This window comes from Monodelphis domestica, chromosome 1, assembly GCF_027887165.1.
Source record: "Monodelphis domestica isolate mMonDom1 chromosome 1, mMonDom1.pri, whole genome shotgun sequence".
Classification (NCBI taxonomy): Eukaryota; Metazoa; Chordata; class Mammalia; order Didelphimorphia; family Didelphidae; genus Monodelphis; species Monodelphis domestica.
The window spans coordinates 741,932,035-741,954,322 of record NC_077227.1 but is presented as its reverse complement, the minus strand read 5'-3'; the positions used below and the strand labels follow the sequence as shown (position 1 = coordinate 741,954,322).

At 43.7% G+C, this 22,288-nt stretch overlaps 1 protein-coding gene across 2 annotated transcripts in view; it reads right to left on the bottom strand.

Annotated features, from left to right (window-relative positions):
• The window catches only part of DOCK5 (dedicator of cytokinesis 5), a 235,271-nt gene extending 221,864 nt beyond the window's left edge, over window positions 1-13,407 (bottom strand). For both annotated transcript variants that reach the window (XM_007477822.3, XM_056814520.1), the window contains exon 1: window positions 13,275-13,407. In XM_007477822.3, the coding sequence (XP_007477884.2) occupies window positions 13,275-13,317 (43 nt within the window). In that variant the 5' untranslated portion in view covers window positions 13,318-13,407. The remainder of the gene's footprint in view (window positions 1-13,274) is intronic.
• Between the last annotated feature and the right edge of the window lie 8,881 nt (window positions 13,408-22,288).

Genomic DNA, 22,288 nt, shown 5'->3' with positions numbered 1-22,288 from the left:
TTGGGGATGGCTTAACCAATTTATAGTTTATTAATGTAACTGAATATTATTATGCTCTAAGAGATGATGAAGAAAGGCACCATGATTGGGCCATTAGACAACCAGGAAATGCATCATATGTGCAGAATGCAGCCCGTATGTTCTGAAACAACAATGCCACACAATTATGGTTTTTTTGTTATATTTATTTGCTATGGAATTTTATTTAGTCAAAGAGGACTGGTGGGGAAAGTAGGAGGGTTAGTGAGAGTGATATCAAAAAGAAGAAAGCAGAAAGCATCATTGAAACATGTAAAAAAAAAAGACAAACGAACATTCAGAAGGAGAAAAAGGAGAAGCGATATTGGTACTACCAGAAAAGCAGAACAATGTTGGTATGGTAATATGTGTGTGTGTGTATACGTACATTTAAAATTAAAACAACACATTCATAGTTTCCTATTCAATCTTCTTTCATATGGAAATGTTTGTGTTGATTTTCTAGTTCGTAATAATTTTTAAGATAAAAAAGGAGAAAAGCAGTGTGACTACAATTCTTCCAAGCCTTTGACAATAAAGAGAAAGATTGCCCAGATCATTTCAGTCTTACAAAAAATTGCCAATTCATCCTGTATAATTCATTCGTAGACTAATAGCATGAAGAAGCCAAAAGAGTCCTGCATTTGGAGTGAGAGAACTGAGTTCAAAATTTTGATCCCCTATTTATTTCCTGGGAAACCACAGAAAAGTCACGTCTCATTTCTGGACCTCAGTTTTCTAGAAAATAATCAGGCTGGACAAAGTGGCTTCCATGTTGCTTTTAGTCTCTAAACCTATGATCTTTTGGCTCTTCCCTATTTCTTGAATGATATGAGAGTCAAGCACTAATATTGGAGGCTGTTCATTGACCAAATAAAAGATCCTGGAAGAGGGAATACTGGGCTGAGAGACAGAGGATCTGGGTTTGAATTCCAGCTCTGCTATATTCTATTATGGTAACTTTGATCAAGAAATTTCTTCTCTCTGGATTCCAATGATCAATCTGTAAAAATGAGGCATTAGAATATATGATACCCAAAATTGATTCTAGTCCCTTGTTCTATGATCCCATTACCTTTACCTCCTGTCTCCTTCAATAGCACACATGTCCTGGGAACAGCAAGGTGGCTAAGTGGATTGAGAGATGGATCTTGGGTTCAAATCTGCCCCCAGACAATTGTTAGCTGTGTGACCCTGGGCAAGTCACTTAACCCCATTGCCTGGCCCTTAGCACACTCTTCTGCCTTGGAACCAATCCATAATATTGATTCTATGACAGAAGTTAAGGGTTTAATGAGGGAAAAAAAGAGTGCATATGTTCTTCTGGCCATATGGTTCATATCCTTATTCACTGTGACTGAGAAAAAAATATTTTCAAGCCTGAATTAATTTCCATCTTAATTTTCCTCCCTGTTAAAAGCTTTGAGGGATCAAAAGCTTGTCCCAGGCCTCCTGGAGAAAGCAACCCAGGTTGGAACATTCACAATATCTGCAGTGTCCAAGCAGGAAGTTTCATCCAATGTGGAAAGACAGTCAAAAACAGCACAAGTAGAAAAGTGGGAGTAACAGGAGGCCATTTGATCAAGAGGGACATGAAAATGCTGGGATGGCACGGGGCTCTGGGGAAAGACAAAACCAGCTTTTGTTTCTCGATTTGGGAACTGGGTGCCAACCATCCTGACAATAGCATGAGCCCTGGAAAGGATCCAAGGGGACATGGCCTGTACATTACTCTGAAAAAAATAAATGAACAATTACCACAACACTGATTTCCCTTTCTAGTCTGCCTCTCTGTTTTCCCCAAAACAGTCAACAAAAGTCCTTTGGACTGAACTTGGGAAAATGACAGTCATTCCTATAGTATGCTGTGAGTTGTAAGTTGGGCATTATGATCACTGCCCCAAAGGCTCCAAAATGGAAAGGGTGGAATTAAAAAGACAATGATGAATTTTCAAAATGGACTAGAGGCTTTCAGTGGATTGCTGGTGTAGGAATTCCTTCTGCCAGTGCTTAGCTGTATCTTCTCCACAATTTATAGTAAGAGAGTTGGCTAAGGGCCACTGAGAAATTAAATGAGTTAACTAGGTCCTATCATCAGTATAGATCAGAGGCAAGACTTGAACTCAGGTTCTCCTGGCTCCAAGGCAGCTCTCTATAGACTAGTGATGGTGAACCTTTTAGAGACTAAGTACCTGTCCCTCCCACTTTCAACCTTCTTTCCCTCATCTTCTCCCCTCCCCTTATCTCAGACAGGGGAGGGAGGAAGCACTCCCATTGGGCTGCTAGTCAGAGGGGTGGGTGAAGTGAGGAATATTCTCAGGCACATAGAGAGGGAGAGAGGAACAGCTCTACTCTGAATCCCTCTGACTTTCTGGTAACCAACTCTGGTGGGTGACTCTATGGGCATGTCCACAAAGAGGGCTCTGCATGCCATTTTTGGCACATGTACCATAGGTTTGCTGTCACTGCTATAGACTATACTACCTAGTCTCTTATGATAATAACAGCAGTCTACAGAAATGGAGCAAGAGGGAAAGAAGGAGATAAGTATTTATATAGCAACTCCTATGTGCTAGGAACTGTGCTAAATTATGTGAAAAATACTCTAAATCACTACTGATTAGACAAAGGCAAATTAAAACAAATCACACCATTAGAAATGACAAATGGAGGGATGAGGTAGGTATATTAATGAATTGTAGGTGGCGTAGTGAATTGACCCAACCACTCTGGAAGACAATCTGGAATCATGCCCAAAGAACTATGAAATCATGCATACCCTTTGATCCAGCAATACCACTACGAGGTCTGTATCCCAGAAAGATAATGGGAAAAGGAAAGTAGCTCTTTTTGTAGTGACAAAGAACTAGGAATTCCATTGGGGAATGACTGAACAAGTTGTGGCATATGAGTATGATGGAATACTATTGTGCTCTAAGAAATGACAAGAGAGGGTTTCAGAAAAACTTGGTAAGACCTATATGAACTGATGCAAAGTGAAATGATCAATTAACAAAGATATATAGATACATAGAAGCAAACACTGTCTAATACAGCCTAATTCTTTCTCTTTGTTCCCCTAATTTCATCTATATGGAATCTTGGGTTGATTTGACTTAATTATTGATCTGATAGTGTTTTTTGTTTTTTGGGGTTTTTTTTGCTCCATCAATTACTAATGCTTATAATCTATTGCTAGTCACCTATAGTCTAAGCCAGAGGTGTCTAAATTCATAAACTCTTGGTATACAGCTGAACCAGACTAAAATGTAATCTCAAGGACAGCTGGGTGGTTCAGTGGATAGAAAGCCAGGCCTTGGAAAAGGGAGGTCTTGGGTTCAAATTTGGCCTCAGACACTTCCTAACTGTGTGACCCTGGGTAAGTCACTTAACTCCCAATGCCTAGCCCTTACCACTCTTCTGCCTTAGAATTGATACTTATTGTCTATTCTAAGACAAAGTATGTTTTTTTTTCTAAATGTAATTGAAATGAGTTTTTAAAAAATAAATGAAACTATAATAGAACATAAATAATGTTAATAAGTGATTTTCTAAGTCATTATGTGGCCTGAAGTGTCCCTCATTTATGGTGTAGAGGTCCTTTCACTTTCTAGACCATGCTAGTCTAAGTTATTATTGCCCTTGGATAGTTTGTGTCTCCTCTGGGCTGAGAGAGCAACTGTTTGTTGACTGAGGTGGTTTCTGGGTCCTTTTGGTCTCTTTGTTATGACGATTGCCTTATGTAGTTTAAGCTTATATTAGTGATAGCTTGTATACATGCTTTACTTTTATCCATATTCCCAACTGGTCAGCACCAATGACTCACTAGACTATGCCAGTATGGAATGATTTGAATATCGTGCAATCTCATGCATCCTTCTAATCTGCTGCTGATTTTGCCCTTTGCTCCAGGTAAGGAATGGTCTTACTTACTGTGCACAGATGTCTCAGTCTGAAATGGGTCACACAGCACTATTTCCTGTTTATTAAAATATAGTCGACTGCATTTAGGGTGATTGTTTTTGCTGTGATATTTTTAGTCTTTTCCAATTTGTCATTGAAGACAATATTCATGAAATGCAGATACTCAGTTAAAGTCTTATCTCTTCTGCTTGGTCAACCCTGTTACCTTTCCCAAGTCATTTCATTTTTCTTTGCCTTAAATTCCCACTATGTAAACAGAGAAGAGTGGCCTATATTGCTTCTCAGGGCATTTCTAGCTCTAAATCAATGATTCTCTGAATTATTTGATGTATTTATTTTCTGTTATCCCTTATCAATCACACACTAAACTCACAAACATAAAAGGAAGATACTGATTTGGTTTGGAAGACCGAGTTTCCCTATAAGAAATGTTGGCAGGGGGCAGCTAGGGGGGTAGGGGATACAGAGGCTAGAGTTTGGGGACTGGAGTTAGGAAGAGTCATCTCCCTGAGTTTGAATTTGATCTCAGACACTTTCTGGCCAAGTGACCCTGGGCAAGTCACTTAACCACCTAGCCCTTATAGCTCTTCTGTTTTAGAATTCATACCAATACAGAAAGTAAAGGTTTAAAGAAAAAAAAAATAGATGTTGGCACTTGTGTTGAGTTCTGTCTTAATAGTAGTCTATGAGTATAATACTAAAGCTCCTAGGATTCCATTTCTTGATATTGCTCTTGATTCATGTATTTAGTAACTGATCTACAGGTCTCTGAGCCTTCTCTTTGCTGCATTCTTAAGCCTGATTCGAGAAAGCAGTAGGGTAAGAATGACTTTTGGGAATAAGACATGAGAGTCATTATTATACTCTATGCAGCTCAGACCATACATGAATTCCTGGGTTCAGATTTGGATGCCACAGATGGGGAAGGACACTGAAGCTGAAGAATATTAGAGATGGCCAACCCAGGATGGGGAAGGTCCTCAACCAATGATGGCAAGAATTGGGAATGTTTAGCTTGAAGAAGAGATTTAGAGTAGGGATGGGAAGTCATAGGATTGCTATCTTCTAGTGTTTGAAGGACTGTCACGGGAAGGAGGGATAACACTTAAGGCTTCCTGTTTTGTTGTGGTTGCTGAATTACCTTATGTCTTAGAATCAATACTCTGTATTGGTTCCAAAGCAAAAGAGCGATAAGGGCTAGGCAATAGGGGTTAAGTGACTTGTCCAGGGTCACACAGCTGAGAAGTATCTTAGGCCAGATTTAAATCTAGGACCTCCCACCTCTGGGCCTAGCTCTCAATCCACCGAGCCACCGAGCCACCCAGATGCCCCCTTAAGGTTTCTTGTAATTGCCCCCAGAAGACAGAATCAGGAGTAAAGTATGTATGTCATAAGGACACAAATATATAGCTCGATGGAAGAAAACTTTTCCCAACAAATATAATTCTTCACAATTAGGCTCAGTGGATAGAGTACTTGGCTTGGAATCAGGAAAACTCTTCCCGAGTTCAAATCCAGCCTCAGATGCTTACCAGCTCAAATAGTAAGGCAAGTCATTTAATCCTATTTGCCTCAGTTTCTGCACCTGTAAAATGAGATGGAGAAGGAAATGGCAAATCACTCCAGTATCTCTGCCAAGAATATCCTAAATAGGGTCAGGAAGAGTCAGACCAGATTTTAAAAAAATCAAACAAAAAAAAAAAAACTTAAAACAAAAACTGGATATAGGAGAGTGGTATAAAGGGAAAAGAAAGATTAAGAATGGCTCTAAGGTTTCAGTCCTTTATGATTGGAAGACTGGTCCTGTTTCAGTGAGAAAACATTGGACTAAATGATCTCCAAGGTTTCTTTGAGCCCCACCAATTTTTATTTCCAAAATCTCAAGCTCAGCTAGAGCTAACAGAAGCTGAGGTCTCCTTCTCCCCACCCACTGCAAAAAAGGGAACCCAGTGGGATGAGAAAAGTCTCAGAATATGTATAGACCTCATCGGGGAAGATCACCAAATAGCTACAAGAGCCAAATTTGGCCCCTGGAGGACAGCAATTATGGTATCCTTTCCATAAGACTAAGCCAGACTAGACCAGTGGGACTATGACAGATGAATGGTTTATAACTGGAAGAGAAGCAAATATTTCCCCAAACTTTGTCCAACCACCCTCTAGGAGACATTTCTGACAGTGGCACACAGACACTGAATTATACAGCAAAGTCTCCATAAATTAGAAATTTCCCAAGCCCACTCTTGCTGCAAATGACCTATTTGGAAGCTGGCTCTTAAAATAAATCTTTCAGCAACGAAACTGTTATATGGAGTCAGTAAATAACGATTTTCCAAAGAAAGCATGAAAAGACATATTTCTGCCCTTGACTGTTTGGCCAGAAAAAACACTTCCATGACTAGCAAGAAAGTTCTGTGTGTGGAGAACAATGTTACTTTCCAAACATGGGTGGCTCTGAACAACAGAATAGGACTGAATGAATGGGCAGAGCAGCAAAGAAAGGATGAAAGATCCATCACAGTCCTTTTCTCCTACTACAAAGGTGTTAGCTCACCTCCATCCCTTGACTCTCTAGAGACCTTTAAGAGACAGCTCAGGTGTTATTCTCTTCCTGATCTCACCCCCACTCTGATACTACCCCCTATCCCTTATGAATGCCAAGAAATTATTCTATTTCTTATTCACTTTTCTAAAAACTTGCTGTTTCTCCCCCTAAAGAGTGTAAGGTCTTTGAAGGCAGAGAATCTCTCAGTTTTGGTCTTTGTGTCCCTAGCACCTAGGACAGCACCTGGCTAGAATGTAAGTTCCTAGAGGAAGGGGGCAATCACATTGCAATCTTTCCATCCTCAAGGTAGATCCTTAATAAATTCTTGTATTTCATTGAGTGGAATGGCATAACCAGTGTTTATGAAGTACCACAGGATTTCAGACTTGAAGGGACCTCAAAGGCCATACTGTCCAACCCAATCATTTTACAGATGGGGAAACTGAGGTCCAGGGAAGTCAAATGACTGGCGCAAGATCACAGAATTCGCAAATGTGTCAAAGGCACAATTTGAACCCTAGTATTTTTATTCCAGGTCCATACCAAAGAAAGACGGATATTAATGACCACTTTAAAATGAGAAGTGATCATCAACCTAGATAAATGCCAACCTAGATAAATAGTTCATTAGGAACAGAGAGGCTAAATGGCTTTGGAATATGAAGAGCTGGCTTAAAATTATGCCTCTAACAGTTCTTCTTCTCAGAATTCTTAGTCTCTTTCAAATCGCAATGCTGGAGGACTTTACTGATCTCACCTCATCTTGTCTTTTCTTCTTCAAATTACTTTGGCTATACTTCAAAATGAAGACCAGTATGGCTTATTTACTAGAGGGCTGCCACATAGAGTTCCTGCTAACCTAGCTTCAAGACCTGCCTCTGAGCCACATTGGCTATGTGACCTTGGGCAAATCACCTAACTTCTTGGGTTTATAAATTGTAAATTTACAAATTATAAATTGCATGGGTAGAGTGTATTTCCTCATCAGGAAATCAAGGATCTGGACCAAAACCCAAATCAAATACATTATAATTATTTATCCCTATCTATAAGCCCTACAATCTACATCCCTGCCCAAGAAAACTTCCTCAATGAATCAATTAACAAGTCATTTACTGAGGTATTATTCTGTGCTTTGCTCTGTGCTAGGTGCTAGGGATAGAAATCCAAAGGAACTCCCAAACAACTTACATCAGCATGTGAGAAATCCTTCCTTTAGAGATTCAGAATGGGAAAGGACTTTAAGGGTCATCTAGTCTGACTCTGAATTTACACCTAAGGAAACTGAGGCACCTAGGGTGTGTGTTTTGCCCAAAGTCACACAAGTACTAAGTTTCAATCAGGACTGGAACCAGTGGCAGGAACTTTTTTTTTTTTGTTATGTTGTATAGTTATTGAGTAGTTTGTCTCTGTATCAGTGAAAAGAAACTAGATTCCAAGTAAGAGGACTCAGAGTGTGACCAATACACAGTATTGATTCTATGACAGAAGGTGAGGGTTTTTTTTTAAAGCATTGCTTAAGTGTTTATGATGTACCCAGCTACCCTGCTAAATATTGGGGATACAAAGGAAAGCAGACAGCCCCTGTCCTCAAAGAGTGAATGTGGAAAAATATACACTGAAGAGACTGAAGGATAGGGAGTCTAGAAAAGGCTCCTGCACAAGATGACCCAAGAGCTGATATTGAGGAGATCAGGGATTCCAAGAGGTAGAGGTATATGAGTACAAAGGAAGAGCACTCTAATTGTGGAAGCTAGCCAACTAGGGTAACACAAGTAGAGGCCCAGAGTCCGGAAGATTCACTAACACTGAGTTCAAATTCAAATTCAGACACTTATCTAGCACCTTACGGAAGTTTGCAAAGAACTTTACATCTCTAGGACCTCATGTGAACCTTATAATGGCCCTATGAGATGGGCAACTACCACTGGTGTTACTGTCCCCACTTTGAAATGTAGTGGCTAAGTTGCTTCCCTAAGATCAAAACTGGGAAAGCAAGTCTAAGCAAGGTATTCCTAACTCTCCAGCCAGTTACTAGTAGGAGATTTGTTTTTGTTGTTGAGTCATCTCTGTCAGGTCTCACTTGGTGATCCCATTTGAGGTTTTCTTGGCAAAGACCCTGGAATCCTTTGCCATTTTCTTTTCCAGCTCATTTTACAGATAAAGAAACTGAGGCAAATAGGGTTAGGTGACTTACCCAGGGTCACACAATTAGTAAGAAAGAGTATGAGGCCAGATTTGAACTCTTAAAAGATGTCTTCCTGATTCCAAGCCCAATGAGCGCTGAATTCAAATCCATGTTCAGCCATTTGCTTGTCTGTCTCAGTGTAATTTAACTAGCTCTCTCCTCTGTTAAAATGGAGGTGGAGGTGGGGGTGGGGATGAGGATGACCTCAAATTATCCCTTCAGTGCCTAAATCTATGAACATCTGACCTGGGTTCAAATCCTGAGTCAGCTATTTTGCAGGAAAGTTACTTCCTCTCTTGGAGACAGTTCCCTCTATTGTTATTATTATTTTAAAAGAGAACTTGACTAGATCCCCATCTCCTCCAGATCTCTTTCAGCCACTTAAAGCCTTTCATAATCTGATTCCAATCTAGTTTTCTTTTTTGTTCTTTGACTATAATATAAATATTCATTAAAGGATATAGACAAAAGAACTCCAGACATGCTGCTTATGCAATAAAGAAATTGATGACTGTAATGGCCATTCATACAGACTACTAGATTAGAAATTCCTTGAGGGCACAGGCTACACCTTCTGGATCTTTTTATCATTCCACAGTCTTAGTTCAGTGCTCTGGAAGCACAAGATATTTAAGTGATGAAATGAACAATTATCTATTATCCTGCTATGTATTCTTCAATTGGATACTGTTGGAAGAGGAAAGAAAAGACAAACGTATTTTTCTAAACAAGTTCCAAGCAACCTTTTTGGATAGATTTCAAATCTCCCCCTCACATGTATTTCAAGTTCCAGCAAAACTTGACCTCTTCCCCTGCTCTTCCCCTGCAGAAGACAAATCTCATCTCCAGACTCCATGCTTTTGGACTAACTGTGCCTAGGATGCTTTCTCTTCTCACCCTGGCCTCTTTGAATTTTCTGCTTCCTTCAAAACTCTGTTCCAATGCCCTCTTCTCCCAGAAACCCTTGCTGATAGTGCCCCTTCCCTTAAATTTTGCAGATTATCTCCTTTGCCTGAAAAGTTTTTTTTTCTTCCTTTCTCTTAAAATTCAGAGATCCTTTTTAGGCTAACACCAGGGTCCCACATAAAGTCTTTCCTGACCCCCAAGTTGAAAGTAGCACCCCCAAAAAGGTACTTGGTAGTGTGTGTGCATGTATGTATTTATGTATACATATGTACATATACACACATATACATATAGATTTGTATTCATTTATATGTATATATAATGCACCCATCCTTGAGGGTGGGCATTTGTCTTTGGGCACAGGGTCTGGTGAATAAGAAATGCTTTTTGAATTTACTACCTCATTAGGAGTAATAGTTAGAATTTAAGGTTGGGAAAGCATTTTGTATATAGTATTTCCTTGATTCTCACAATAATCCTAGGAGACAAGGGCTATTGTTTTACTTATTTTATTGATGAGGAAACTGAGGCTGGGAAGTTAAGTGACTTGTCCAGGGTTACTATGACTATAGGATTAAAGATTTACCTTCTGAGTGGTAAGAAGAGTGGTAAGGGCTAGGCAACTGGGATTGTATCTTGTACAGGGTCACACATGGAAGAAGTGTCTGAGGTCACATTTGAACCCAGATCCTCCAGACTCAGAGCCTGGCTCTCTAGCCACTGTGCTGCCTAGCTGCCCCTATTCCCCTCTCCCCCATTTTTGCAGATAAAAAATCTGAGGACAAGAGAGGTCAGATGACCTGCCTGGGGTCACCCAAATACTTAAGTTCTGAAGCAGGCTCTTAGAGTCCTTCAGTTCTGCACCCAGCACAGCCCAGTTAGAGAAAAGCCTCTTCTGTAAGTAAAAGGGCAGTTATCAAAAAAGCTTAGAGGAGATGAATGAGCAAAAGAGGAAGTGAGAAATTCTTATACACATACACACTCACAAAATGTGTTTACATTAAAGCATTACTAGGAGTATTAACTGCAGAGCTAAGTATACCAGCCCAAAGCAGATATTTTTCCCACAATTCCTTATACTCCCACCCCTCAAAAAAAAAAAAACAACTGATTCTAAAAACACACATTCTACCACCCAGTTTTTCTCCCCAGTCAAGGAGCCCCCACAACAATTTATGACTAAGCTATGTTCCCCACTGGAAGAGAAAGCTGTATCATCTTCTTCATCCTCATTTTATTTTTCTGTCTTTTAAAACCTTTACCTTCTGTCTTAAAATCCATATTAAATGTCGGTCTGAGGAAGAAGGAGGCTAGGCAATTGGGGCTAAGTGACTTGCCCAGGATCACACATTTTAGACATAATCCACCTAGCTGCTTCCTTCATCATCATTTTAAAGATTTCAATTTAAATATTTAGAGTAAAGAGGACCCTTGAAATTAATATTATGTTGCCCATTTTATGATAGAGGAAACTGAGGTAGACAGAGGTTAAGGGACTTGCCCAAGGTCACACAATTTGTGTATGTCTAGGACAGGATTTGAACTGAAATCTTCCTGACTCCAGGTTCAGCATTCTATCTATTGCACAACCAAACTGTCTTCAGGTTTGGGGTCCTAGACTTGAAGTCAGGAAGACAGCCCTGACTCTAGCTGTATAATCCTGGGCCAGTCACTTTATTTTGCTATTTCTGTTCCTCCCCTCTGTGGCTTCTATGCTCCCTCTGATCTCTAATTATATGATCTTATGATAGAAAAGTGAAAACCAGCAACAATCATTTTAATAATGCTCCAAGAAACCAATATGAGAAATCAAAGGAAGACAGTTCTGAGGTTTTTACATCATAAGCATCAGATTGGCAAAGGTGACTAAGAACGGTGACGCTTAGACAACCAGCTCAACAGTGACAATAGTCAATGGGAGAAGCCAGGGGGCACACTGATAGACAGTTGGCAAAGCTGAGTCAGTCTAACTGTTCTGGAAAACAATTTGGGCTTAAGAGAGATGAGTTACTAAATGGGTCAGTCATTTGACTAATGATTCTCCTAAAACACCAGAAGGCATTGGGGAATCCCTATGAGGCTGAAGGTACTGAGCAGTCCTGATTTCCGAAGAGGCTGCCACCTGTGCCATCTCCGGCACCTCTCTGCTCCCACCTTGAGTTTCTTCATCTTTAACAAGAGGGGGTGAGCTTAGATAACATCAAAGGCCCTTCCAGCTTTATGATGCTCAGATCCTTTCAATAGGGGGGTAGTGGAGGATGGTGAAACCTCAAGCATTCCCTCCCAGGGAGTAAACAGGTCTTGTTTAACTGTTGGTCTTTGTTCAAGGGGGAGGGCAGAAGGGGGACAGATTTCTAGCTAGGGACAAAGGTCTAAGAAACAAGAAGAAAAGCATCTTCTTTTTTTCAAGATCAAATCCACTCCTGGGACTGATGAGGGAGAGCCAGCCTAGGTGTGCATTTCCAGCCCGGGAGGTGGTCAGAGTTCAGAGGGCACTTTGAATCCCCACCCTCGGCACACAACAGCCCTAGATAACCATATGTGCTCAGATGGGTCCGCGTCGGTACGCACTGGTCAAGGCTTGGAATCACAACTCCAGGGGCCAGGCACAAGCTCTCCACACCTCTAGCCACACTTCCTGTCGCTTTCATCACCTTCCGCGGTTTCCATCCTCACGTATGAATCCCCCTTAAGGGGAATTCTCTCGACTCCTTTCAGAAGCCGGGAGGAGCCCCCAAAGCGTCGGGTTCTAAGCCTGGGGTCCGAGAATTTGGAAAAACTCGGCCTCTTTGACAACTGGATTTCAAACAATCAGCTTCCTTGGTCACGCGGGCTATTTTATTTGGGGCGTTCCAAAACGTGACCGAGAGAAGGGGTACGCCGGCCACAGGCTTCCCTCGACTGCCAAAGGGGACCAGAACACACACAAAGACGGCGCAGGCTTGACCTAGAGAGTGTAATTTTCCAAACCCAAATCCCCAACTCCAGGGGGATTAGAAGCAAAGCCTGGACTGTGCTGAAAACTCGAAAGCCTCCAGAAAGCTGGGACACATGATCCCACTTCAAACATGCCAAGCTCAGTCAGTGATAGTCCGGCGGATAACACCAAACAGGTGAGGGGAACTTAATGGGAGGACTCCAGCGCCGGGGAGGAGGGGAATCCTCGTTGGTGGAATGGAGAAACCCAGGCTCCTGGAGCCTCAAGACCTAGATTCAAATCCTCCTTCTGACTTTTACTATCTGTTTGTGAACTTGGGCGATTGCCTTTCCTTATCCGTAAAAGGAGAGGGTTAACCTTCGAACCCTAACTGGGATCTGGAACCCAAAAAGCCCCGAGTCTTCTCTCCCCAAGCCATCAGCAATAGTGCCCTCCCCTGGGTCATTGGGAGGAGGGAACTCGGATCCAGGAGTCCCGACAGGCCAACCCCTGAGGAGTGAAGTCGAGTCCGCCCCCCTCTAGCCATCCATAACACCTCCCTAGCCCGGGGCCATCCATTCCAGCCCGAACGAGCCCACCAAGTCGCAGTCTTGCAGCGGAAGGCGCCCGAACCCCAAAAGATCTCCGCCTTCCAGTATGCTTCCTCCAAGTCATCAGCGGCCCCCTCCACTCCCTCCAGGCAGCTGACTCTGGGGCTCGGAGCTCCCCCCAACCCCGGCGCGCCTCGCGATCTCAAGGGAGCCTCACTCACTCACCGACTCCGAGTTTCTGCCTCTTGGTGGGGATCCAGCGAGCCATGGTGCGTGCGGGGGGTAGGGCAGCCCCGGCGGGGGTGGGGAGTGCCGCCTCCTTTGCGTCTCGTCCCTAGTCCTCGGAGCTCCGTTCCAGCCTCCGCTGCTGCTGCCACCGGCCGCCCGCCACGCTCGCCGGGGCTCGGGGCTCTGCCGCCATGTTCCGGGCCGCCCGGGGAGCTCCGGAGGCAAACTTTGCTAGCTCGCTCGCTCTGCCTTGGGACAACTTTCCGGGACGCGCCCCTCCTCCGCGCTCAGTTCGCTGGGCCGCTCCGCCGCTCTGTGTGCAAGTCTGTCTCTCGGTATCTCCCTCCCTGCCTGCCGGCCTGGTAGTGGGCCGGTACTTGCCTGCAGCCAGAGCGCCCAGAGGCCACCCCCAGGGTCACCTGCTGGCTAGCACCGCAGCCACTCCTCTGCCCCACCCCCGGCACCCTCCCTCCCTTTCGGTCTGCCCCGAGCAGCGGGCACGCCTCTCGGCCGTCCGCCCCACCCCGCTCCCCTTCGGCCCTGCCCTCCCGGAGCCGGGGTGGGGCGCCCCGACCACACCCCGCGGGCAGCCGCCGCAGGAGCTCCGGCTGCCTGGCGCTCTTTTCGGCCCAGGTCTTCTCCGGCCGGCCCCCGCGGGCCCTCTTCCCGCCTCCTTCCCTTGGCCCACTCCCCTCTTCCTTTGCGGTCCTGCTCGATCTTTTCGTTGGCTCCCCCTTCTCCGGGACTCCCGGGCTCCCCCCTCCTGGCCGCAGCCTTTCCTCACCAGCCAGAGTGGAACTAGGATTCGGAGCGGGCCCCTTCCTTCTTCCTCCTTCCCCTCCTCCCCCAACCAGATTCCGCCCGAGCTGCCGGCCTGGCCCCAACAGGGGAGCTGGGCTGGGAGGAGCCCAAGCCAGACCTTCGGCCAGAAAGCCCGAGCCACCCAGAGCGCATCCCTACACAACAGCGTCCTACCTCCTGGCCTTTGGCCCGGCTGCGGCCACTCAGAAAGATCCAAGCCGGTGTTAGTGCTAACGGGAGCACACTCTCCCGAGGTTAGACTGCCTCCTAGAGCCCTCCATCCAGGTCTCACCGAGAGGGATATGAGGCCATTCTCCTGCTGGGAAAACTGAGTCCCTGGGAGCATTGCGCCAAACGTGGAGACTTTCTGGTCTCAGCCATGCTTCCCGGTTTTTTTGCATGTAAGCCTTTGCAGCCTCCAAGTTCCTTCAGGAAACTGGGCTTTGGTTCTAGCCGCCTTGGGGACAGCGCAGGGATTCGCTCCAGTTTATAGATGGAGAAACTGAGGCCCCGAGCTTGTCTCTGCTATTGGCTCTTCTCTGCACACGCATGTTGAGAGCAGGAGCCCTGTGTGCATGGGTTTTGTCTGTCTAGCCCAAGCCCAAGCCCCTGTGGTGGACAGTGCCAGAACTCCGAGGATTACTACTGAAAAGGACCTGAAAGGTGTCATGTGCTAAGGATCGTTGAGGTTCAGTCAGGTCTGACTCTTCGAGTCCGCTATTGGGGTTTTCTTGGCAAAGATCCTGGCATGGTTGGCCATTTCCTTCTCCAGCTTATTTGACAGATGAGGAAACTGAGGCAAACAGGGTGAAGTGACTTCCTCAAGGTCACACAGCTGGTAAATTTCTGAGATCAGACTTTAACTCAAGATGTCTTCCTAACCCCAGGCCTGGCATTCAATCCACTGTGCCAACTAGCTGCCCCAAGGTTGGCATCTCATGATAAAGGGAAGCTTGTGTACGCTGGTTCATAGGACAATAATGTTAGGACCTCAAGGGCTTTTAGAGAATTCCCTTATTTTACATTTCAGGAAACTGAGCCCTGCTTTGGTTAAATGACTTGCCCAAGGGTCGGGCACATCTTTCCTTCCTCTGCTCATAGAGCTGACCAGGTCCCAGAGAGAAGTCGTCTCAAGGAATTCTCTGCTGAGCTGGTCCTCCCTGCAGAACCCCTTGGCTTGAAGCTCCCACCCCCTGGCGGAGAAACCTTGTTCTGGTCCAAGCTGGCTGCCTGGCCAGGAGGTTAGGCAAGCAAGCAGCTGACTCCTGGGAGCCCCATCCGTCCCCACTTTGCCCAGCTCCCCCTGGCGCTTCCAGGAGGGTGGTCTGCTTTCTTTCAGTCCCCGCCTAAAAGGGTACAATTGTTCTTGCAGTCTCTAGACTTCCCCCCTTGTCTGGGAGACAAAAGGTCGAGGCTAGTAAAATATGGGGGAACAGGGGCGGGAGGTTAAAGCCGAGCATCCGAATGTGAGGGTCTTTGAAAAGCCAGCGCCTAATGGCAGGAATTCCTCTGATTCTGGGCAGGACTTAATCCCTAACCCGCCCCCTAACCCCAGTAGTAAATTCATAGCCATTTAATGACTTTCTTCTGGCAGAAGCTGCTTTCTTTAGTGAGTGCTGAGGGCTATGGGCTTGAGTGAGAGGATGAGCAATTTACTAGATTTACTCAGAGCCAATCCCTTTCTCCTGGTCTCAGTTTATTCTTCTGCAAAATGGAGAGGTCGAACTAGATCAGAGATAAGTAAGCCCTCCTTCCCCCCCCCCCCAAAGCATGGACCTAGCCAGGTTAAAATATATTAATAAACATGGAGCCTTCTTTATGTATATAATTTATATATATATGTATATATATATATATATATATATATATATAATTTTAAACCCTCACATTCCATCTTAGAATCAGTACTGTGTATTGGTTCTAAGGCAGAAGAGTGGTCAGGACTAGGCAATGGGGGTTAAGTGACTTGCCCAGGGTCACAGAGCTAGTGTTTGAGACTAGATTTGAACCTAGGACCTCCCATTTCTAGGCCTAGCTCTCAATAAATATAGGGTTTTCTAAGTCAATTCGAAGTCCTTCCATTTACTGGTCCCTCCATTTTTTTTTTAATTGGACACCCCTAGACTAGATGACCTCCAAGACCCCTTTCAGCTTTCAGATCTATGATCCTGTTTTCTAACTCTGACATTCTGGGCTATTTTGAGTCAACAAACAATAAGCATTATTAAACAACTACTATGTGCTAATAAGGGACAGCTAGGTGGATAGAGTGTCAGGTCTGGAGTCAGGAAGACTCATCTTCCTGAGTTCAAATCCTGTTTCACTCACTTCTTAGTTGTACAACCCTAGGCAAGTCACTTAATCCTGTTAGCCTCAGTTTCTTCATCTGTCAAATGAGCTGGAGAAGGAAATGGCAAACCACTCCAGAATCTGAGCTGTGTGCCCCTGGGCAAGTCACTTAATCCTGTTAGCCTCAGTTTCTTCATCTGTCAAATGAGCTGGAAAAAGAAATGGCAAACAACTCCAGTATCTTTGCAAGAAAACCCTTAATGAGGTCTTAAAAAATTAGGACTAAATGACAACTGCGAACATGCTAATAGTCATACCAGCATCATGATATAGTCACCGGTGTCCCTTTTGATTCCCTTAGTCCTTTGTTAGTCTTGTCCTCCTTACTTTTCATTGTTCTGACTCCTTTTATTCTGCACACTGTTATTTTAGAATCTGTCTTGGTCCTTTGTGTAAGGACTCTGGTTCAAATCTCTCCACTAGTAGAAACACAGAAGAAAAACAGCTACTTGATCATATGAGTCAATGGGGTTATGACTGGGGATGTAGACACTAAATGATCCCTCTAGTGCAAATATCATTAATATGGAAATAAGTTGATCAATGATACATGTAAAACCCAAACCCAATGGAATTGCTTGTTAGCTACAGGAGGGGGCTAGGAAGAGGGGAGGGAAAGAACATGATTCTTGTCACCATGGAAAATTTTTCTAAATGAATCTATTAAATTAAAAAAAAAACTCTGTTAGTATCCTTCAAAAAAAAAATAAAAAATCCCTCCACTGATGCTTACTACTTGTAGGACCCTAGGTTGACTCTGTCTCTGTCTCTCTCCAAAAGGACTGTCATTTAGGAAGGGAAGGGGGCAAGGAACATCTTTCCTTCCTTCGATGGCAGGGTTGACAAGGTCTTAGGGAGGACCTCTTCAAGCCTCTGAAGGGGGCTCATCTGCATGGCCTCTGAGGTCCTTCCTAGATTCATGATCTCATGATTTGATGGTGCTTTATTAAGCCATTTTCAACTCTTCTTGATCCTCTTTGGGACTTTCTTGGCAAAGATACTGGAGTGGTTTGCCATTCCTTTCTCATTTTATAGAGGAGGAAACTGAAGCAAACAAGTTAAGTGACTTGCCCATCATCACCGTAAAACCAGATTTGAACTCAAGAAGAGGGTCATCCTGACTCCAAGCCTGGCACGCTTCTCAAAATGGCGCCTCCTTGTGGTCCTGTTTAAGCATAGCCAAATGCTTTCTGTGTGCATTTTCTCAGCTGACCCTTATAAGGATCCTGGGAATTAAAGAGCAATGGAGAGTTTCTCCTTCCAAATGAGATAACTAAGGCCCAGAGAGGTTATATTCTGTCTAGGATCATGAACCAGGAAGTGTATTCTCTAATCCTAAATTGGGCTATTCATCATTTCAATCATTTTCTAACTTAAACTTCCCAAAAGATTGAATCAGCTTTGGCAATGTGGTACTCACACCTTATTGGCAACATCTGCTCTTCTCATGGGAGGTTAGAAGAATGAGCTCCAGAAGCTCCATTTAAACAAGGTACCCAGAAGAACCATCTCTTCATTTCCATTTAGCTGCATTCTTTTGACTTCTCTACCATTCCCCACTCCCTTGCAAGCTTCCCACCTCTCTCTCCCTCTCTCCCTCTCTCTCTCTCTCCCTCTCTCCCTCTCTCCCTCTCTCCCTCTCTCTCTCTCTCTCTCTCTCTCTCTCTCTCTCTCTCTCTCTCTCTCTCTCTCTCTCTCTCCTCCTGTTCCATTGTAAGCTCCTTGAGGGCAAGAACTGTGTTTTTATTTGTATTCCAAGTTATCACAGTGCCAGGCACATAGTAGGTACCTGATATATATTTTATTAACTGTCTGGTTCCAGGATGTTCAGAGTTGAGTGGCTTTGATCCTCTTGCATGGGGTCTGATATGGATTATGAAACAGCAGAAACAGGATTCAAAGTAAAGTAAGATTAAGTGTTTGCTCAGTCACACCAAAGAATTCCAACCAACCACCTTTGATGAGAGAATATTAGTAAAGCACTTGGCATAATGTCTGGCACATAGCAGGTCCTCAATAAATGCTTATTTCCTTCCCCCTCTACCTTTTCTTATTGTTCTATAAGTCATCTCCTTCCATGTTTAGCTTAGCTTCTCAATGCAATTAAACCTATTTCTTCATGCTTGACCTCTCCCCAGAGTAGAATCTTCCATCTGTAATTGGTTTCTCCATTTCCTTTTGTCTCTTTCCCATCTTGATTCTTTTCAGTCTGGCTTCTGATCTCATTATTCAACTGGAACTGCTCTCTATAAAGTTGCCAGTGATCCCTTAATTGCCAAATCCAATGGCCTTTTCTCATTCCATACCCTTCTGGACTTGTCTGCAGCCTTGGGCAATGTCTATCACCTCCTTCTCCTTCATATTTATCTATAGGTTTTTGTAACAAGGCTCTCTCCTAATACTCCTCCTATCTCTCTGTTCATTCCTTCTGACTCCTTTACTACATCTTCATCCAGGTCACCTCTCTTAAAGGTGGGTATCCATTGAGGTTATGCCCTGGGTCCTTTTTTCTTCTTCTAAACGATTTGAATTAATATGACAGTAAAGGAAAATGATAAATGTTGGAGGGGATGTGGCAAAATTGGGACACTAATGCATTGGTGGTGGAGCTGTCAATTGATCCAATCATTCTGGAGGGCAATTTGGATCTATTCCCAAGACTATAAAACAATGCAGACCCTTTGATCCAATAAACTATTTGGTTTTCCAATTTCTTTAGCTCTCATAGATTCAATTGTTACCTCTAATATTCAACCCTAACCCCTCTTCTAGCCTCCATTCTTCTCAAACTGCCTATTGGACAGCTTTCTTTGGATATCATTTAAACACCTTTTTTTTTTTTTAACCCTTACCTTCCATCTTAGAATCAATACTGTGTATTGGTTCTAAGGCAGAAGAGTGGTAAGGTCTAGGCAATGGGGGTGAAGTGACTGGCCCAGGGTCACACAGCTAGGAAGTGTCTGAGATCATATTTGAACCGAAGTCCTCCCATCTCTGGGCCTGGCTCTCCATCCATTGAGCCACCCAGCTGCCCCTGTATATCTTTAGATATCTTAAACTTAACATGTCCAAAGCTGGTTTCATCATCCCTTCAAATCCTCCCAACTTCCTAACTTCCCTATTACTGTAAAGAACACGACTATCTTTCTAGTCTCCCAGTTTCCTGACCTAAGTCTCATCCTCCAGTCTTTCCTCTCTTTAACCACCCATATTTAATCTGCAAATTCTTTCTGATGTTATGACCACCCTGATGCAGGTCTTCATCACTTTATAGCTGGACTATGGCAGTAGCCTACTGAGTGCTCTCCTTGACTCCACTTTCTTCTCTGCCCACTTCATCTTCAATTCAGCTATCAAAGCCATCTTCCTAAAGGGCAGACTCAGCCATATTACCTTTGCTCCCCAGTGACTTCCTGTCATCCCAGAGACCCAATATAAAATCCTATTTGGCATCTAGAGTCCATCATTTAATCCCTTCCTACTTTTCTAGCATTTTTACATACAATAGTGTTGCTTAGTCATTTTCAATCATATCTGACTCTCCAAGACCCCATTTGAGGTTTTCTTTGCAAGAGTACTGAAGGGGTTCACCATTTCCTTTTCCAGTTCATTTTACAGATAACGAAACTGAGGCACTCAGAGGTAAAGTTACCAGGGTCTGTTTGTGTCTGAGGCTGGATTTGAACTCATAAAGGGGAGTCTTCCTGATTTCAAGCCCAGTACTCTTTCTAATATGCCAGCCAGTTTAATCCTTTCATTTTGCAAATGAGGAAACCAGGGCAGTGAAGGGAATTGCAAAAACATCCCACAGGTAGTAATAGAATGAACCAAGATACCAACCCGAATGGGTTTTGTTTTTTTTTTAACCTTTATCTTCTGTCTTAGTATCAGTTCTTAGATACAAGAATGGTTAGGGCTAGGTAATTGAGGTAAAGTGACTTTCCCAGGGTCACACAGCTAGGAAGTTTCTGATTACAGATTTGAATCCAGGTCCTCCTGCCTCTAGACTTGGTGCTCTATCCACTGTACTATCTAGGTGCCCTGATATATCCCATGCTTTTTTCACTAACTACCTCATGATGAGGTTATTTCAACCCAAATGTCAAAGGACTCAGGGAGATTTTCTATAAAAACAGGTTAGTTTTTTAATTATCCATAGTTATTTTCTTGGGTTGTTGTAGAGTGCTTTGAAATCCTTAAAGTGCCATGTAAATACTGGTTATTGTTATTGTGCAAAATATTATTTTGAAAAGATTTCCAGAGGATCCTAGAGAGTTTTCACCCTTATTGTGCCTACCTCCTTGCCTTTCCCCTGGCATTGGCTTTCCTTTCGACATTCTGGGGCTAGAGGATAAAAATCAGAGCATTTTAAGTTGCTGATAATTGCCCTAAGAGGCTTGGGATGAAAGGGAGAATTTTAATTACAACTTTCTAGGCTCTTCTTCTTTGTCTCCCCAGACTGAGGTTTGCCCATTTTGTTATATCATATGGTTAAAGCTCAATTTGAAAGTCCATTTAAATCATAAAAGCCAAGCTGTACAAAGCCTCTTATTAAAATGAGGCTTCAAATTAGAGAGTCAAACAGATGGTTTGGGCATTTAGGCATCATTTCCAGAAGTGCCAATGACGAGAGGCAGCATGGTGTCATGGGAGGCAACACAGATTTAGCATCATAGGACCTGGGTCTAAATCTTGACCTTGACTTCGTTAGCTGTGTGACTTCAAGCAAGCCCCTTGCCCTCTCTGAGCCTCAGTTTACTCATCTATAAAATGAATGGTGCAAGCTAGATGATCTCTATGGGACCCCTGGGTGGTGCAGTGGTTAGACTACCAGGCCTGGCGTAAGCAAAGAAGACCCAACTCCTTGAGTTCAAAACTGGTTTCAGACACTTCCTAGCTGGATGACCCTGGGTAAGTCACTTTCCCCATTTGCCTCAGTTTTCTATCTGGAAAATGAGCTGGAGAAGGAAATGGCAAGCCACTCTGATATCTTTACCAAGAAAACTCCAAATGGAGTCACAGAGAGTTGGACCCAACTAAACAACAACACAAGATCTCTCTCTCTCTCTCCCCATTCTAATCCTAGAATTTCCCTTTCAGGAAAAAAAAAAAACATATTCCTCTGGCAGAGATCATCTCAGAAGCTACTGATAGTCTCTACCCTATTCTCAGACACTTTCTCTGATTCTCCTCTATGACACAAACCTAAGGGAAGGAGCCTCCAGAACAGAGAGGGTGTGGGGCAGCTGAGTAGCTCAGTGGATTGAGAGCCAGGCCTAGAGATGGGAGGTCCTGGGTTCCAATCTGGCCTCAGACACTTTTTCCTAGCTGTGTGACCTTGGGCAAGTCACTTCACCCCCTTTGCCTACCCTTACAACTCTTTTGCCTTGGAGCCAATACACAGTATTGATTCCAAGATGGAAGGTAAGGGTTTAAAAAAAAAAAGAAGAACAGAAGAGGGGAGCCAATGTCAGAGCCTCCTGCAGCAGAGATATTTTGGTGATGGCTTAAAAAACCCCAAAGTAAAAGGCAGAGACCTCATATTAAACTTAAGTAGTGATGCACTCTCTTTTGTGGGCTCCCCGGCCACTAAATGTAGGGCTGAATAAGTGGAATTCAGAAGCTGCAGATGGGTTCAAATTCTTTGCCCATTAGCAAGACCTGATCAGGGCCCTGACCTTTTCAGCTCACCCCCTCTAGTGACAGTCTTTTTGTGCACCCCGGAAATACCTCTTCTTTGGGAGCCCCCACCCCACCCCCATAAGTGTTTACTAGGATGTTTGCCAAGGGCACAATCCATGGATAGGTCAGTGGTGTTTCCTTGACTTTATTTTTATTCTTGTCTTTCTCCTTCTTTTCCT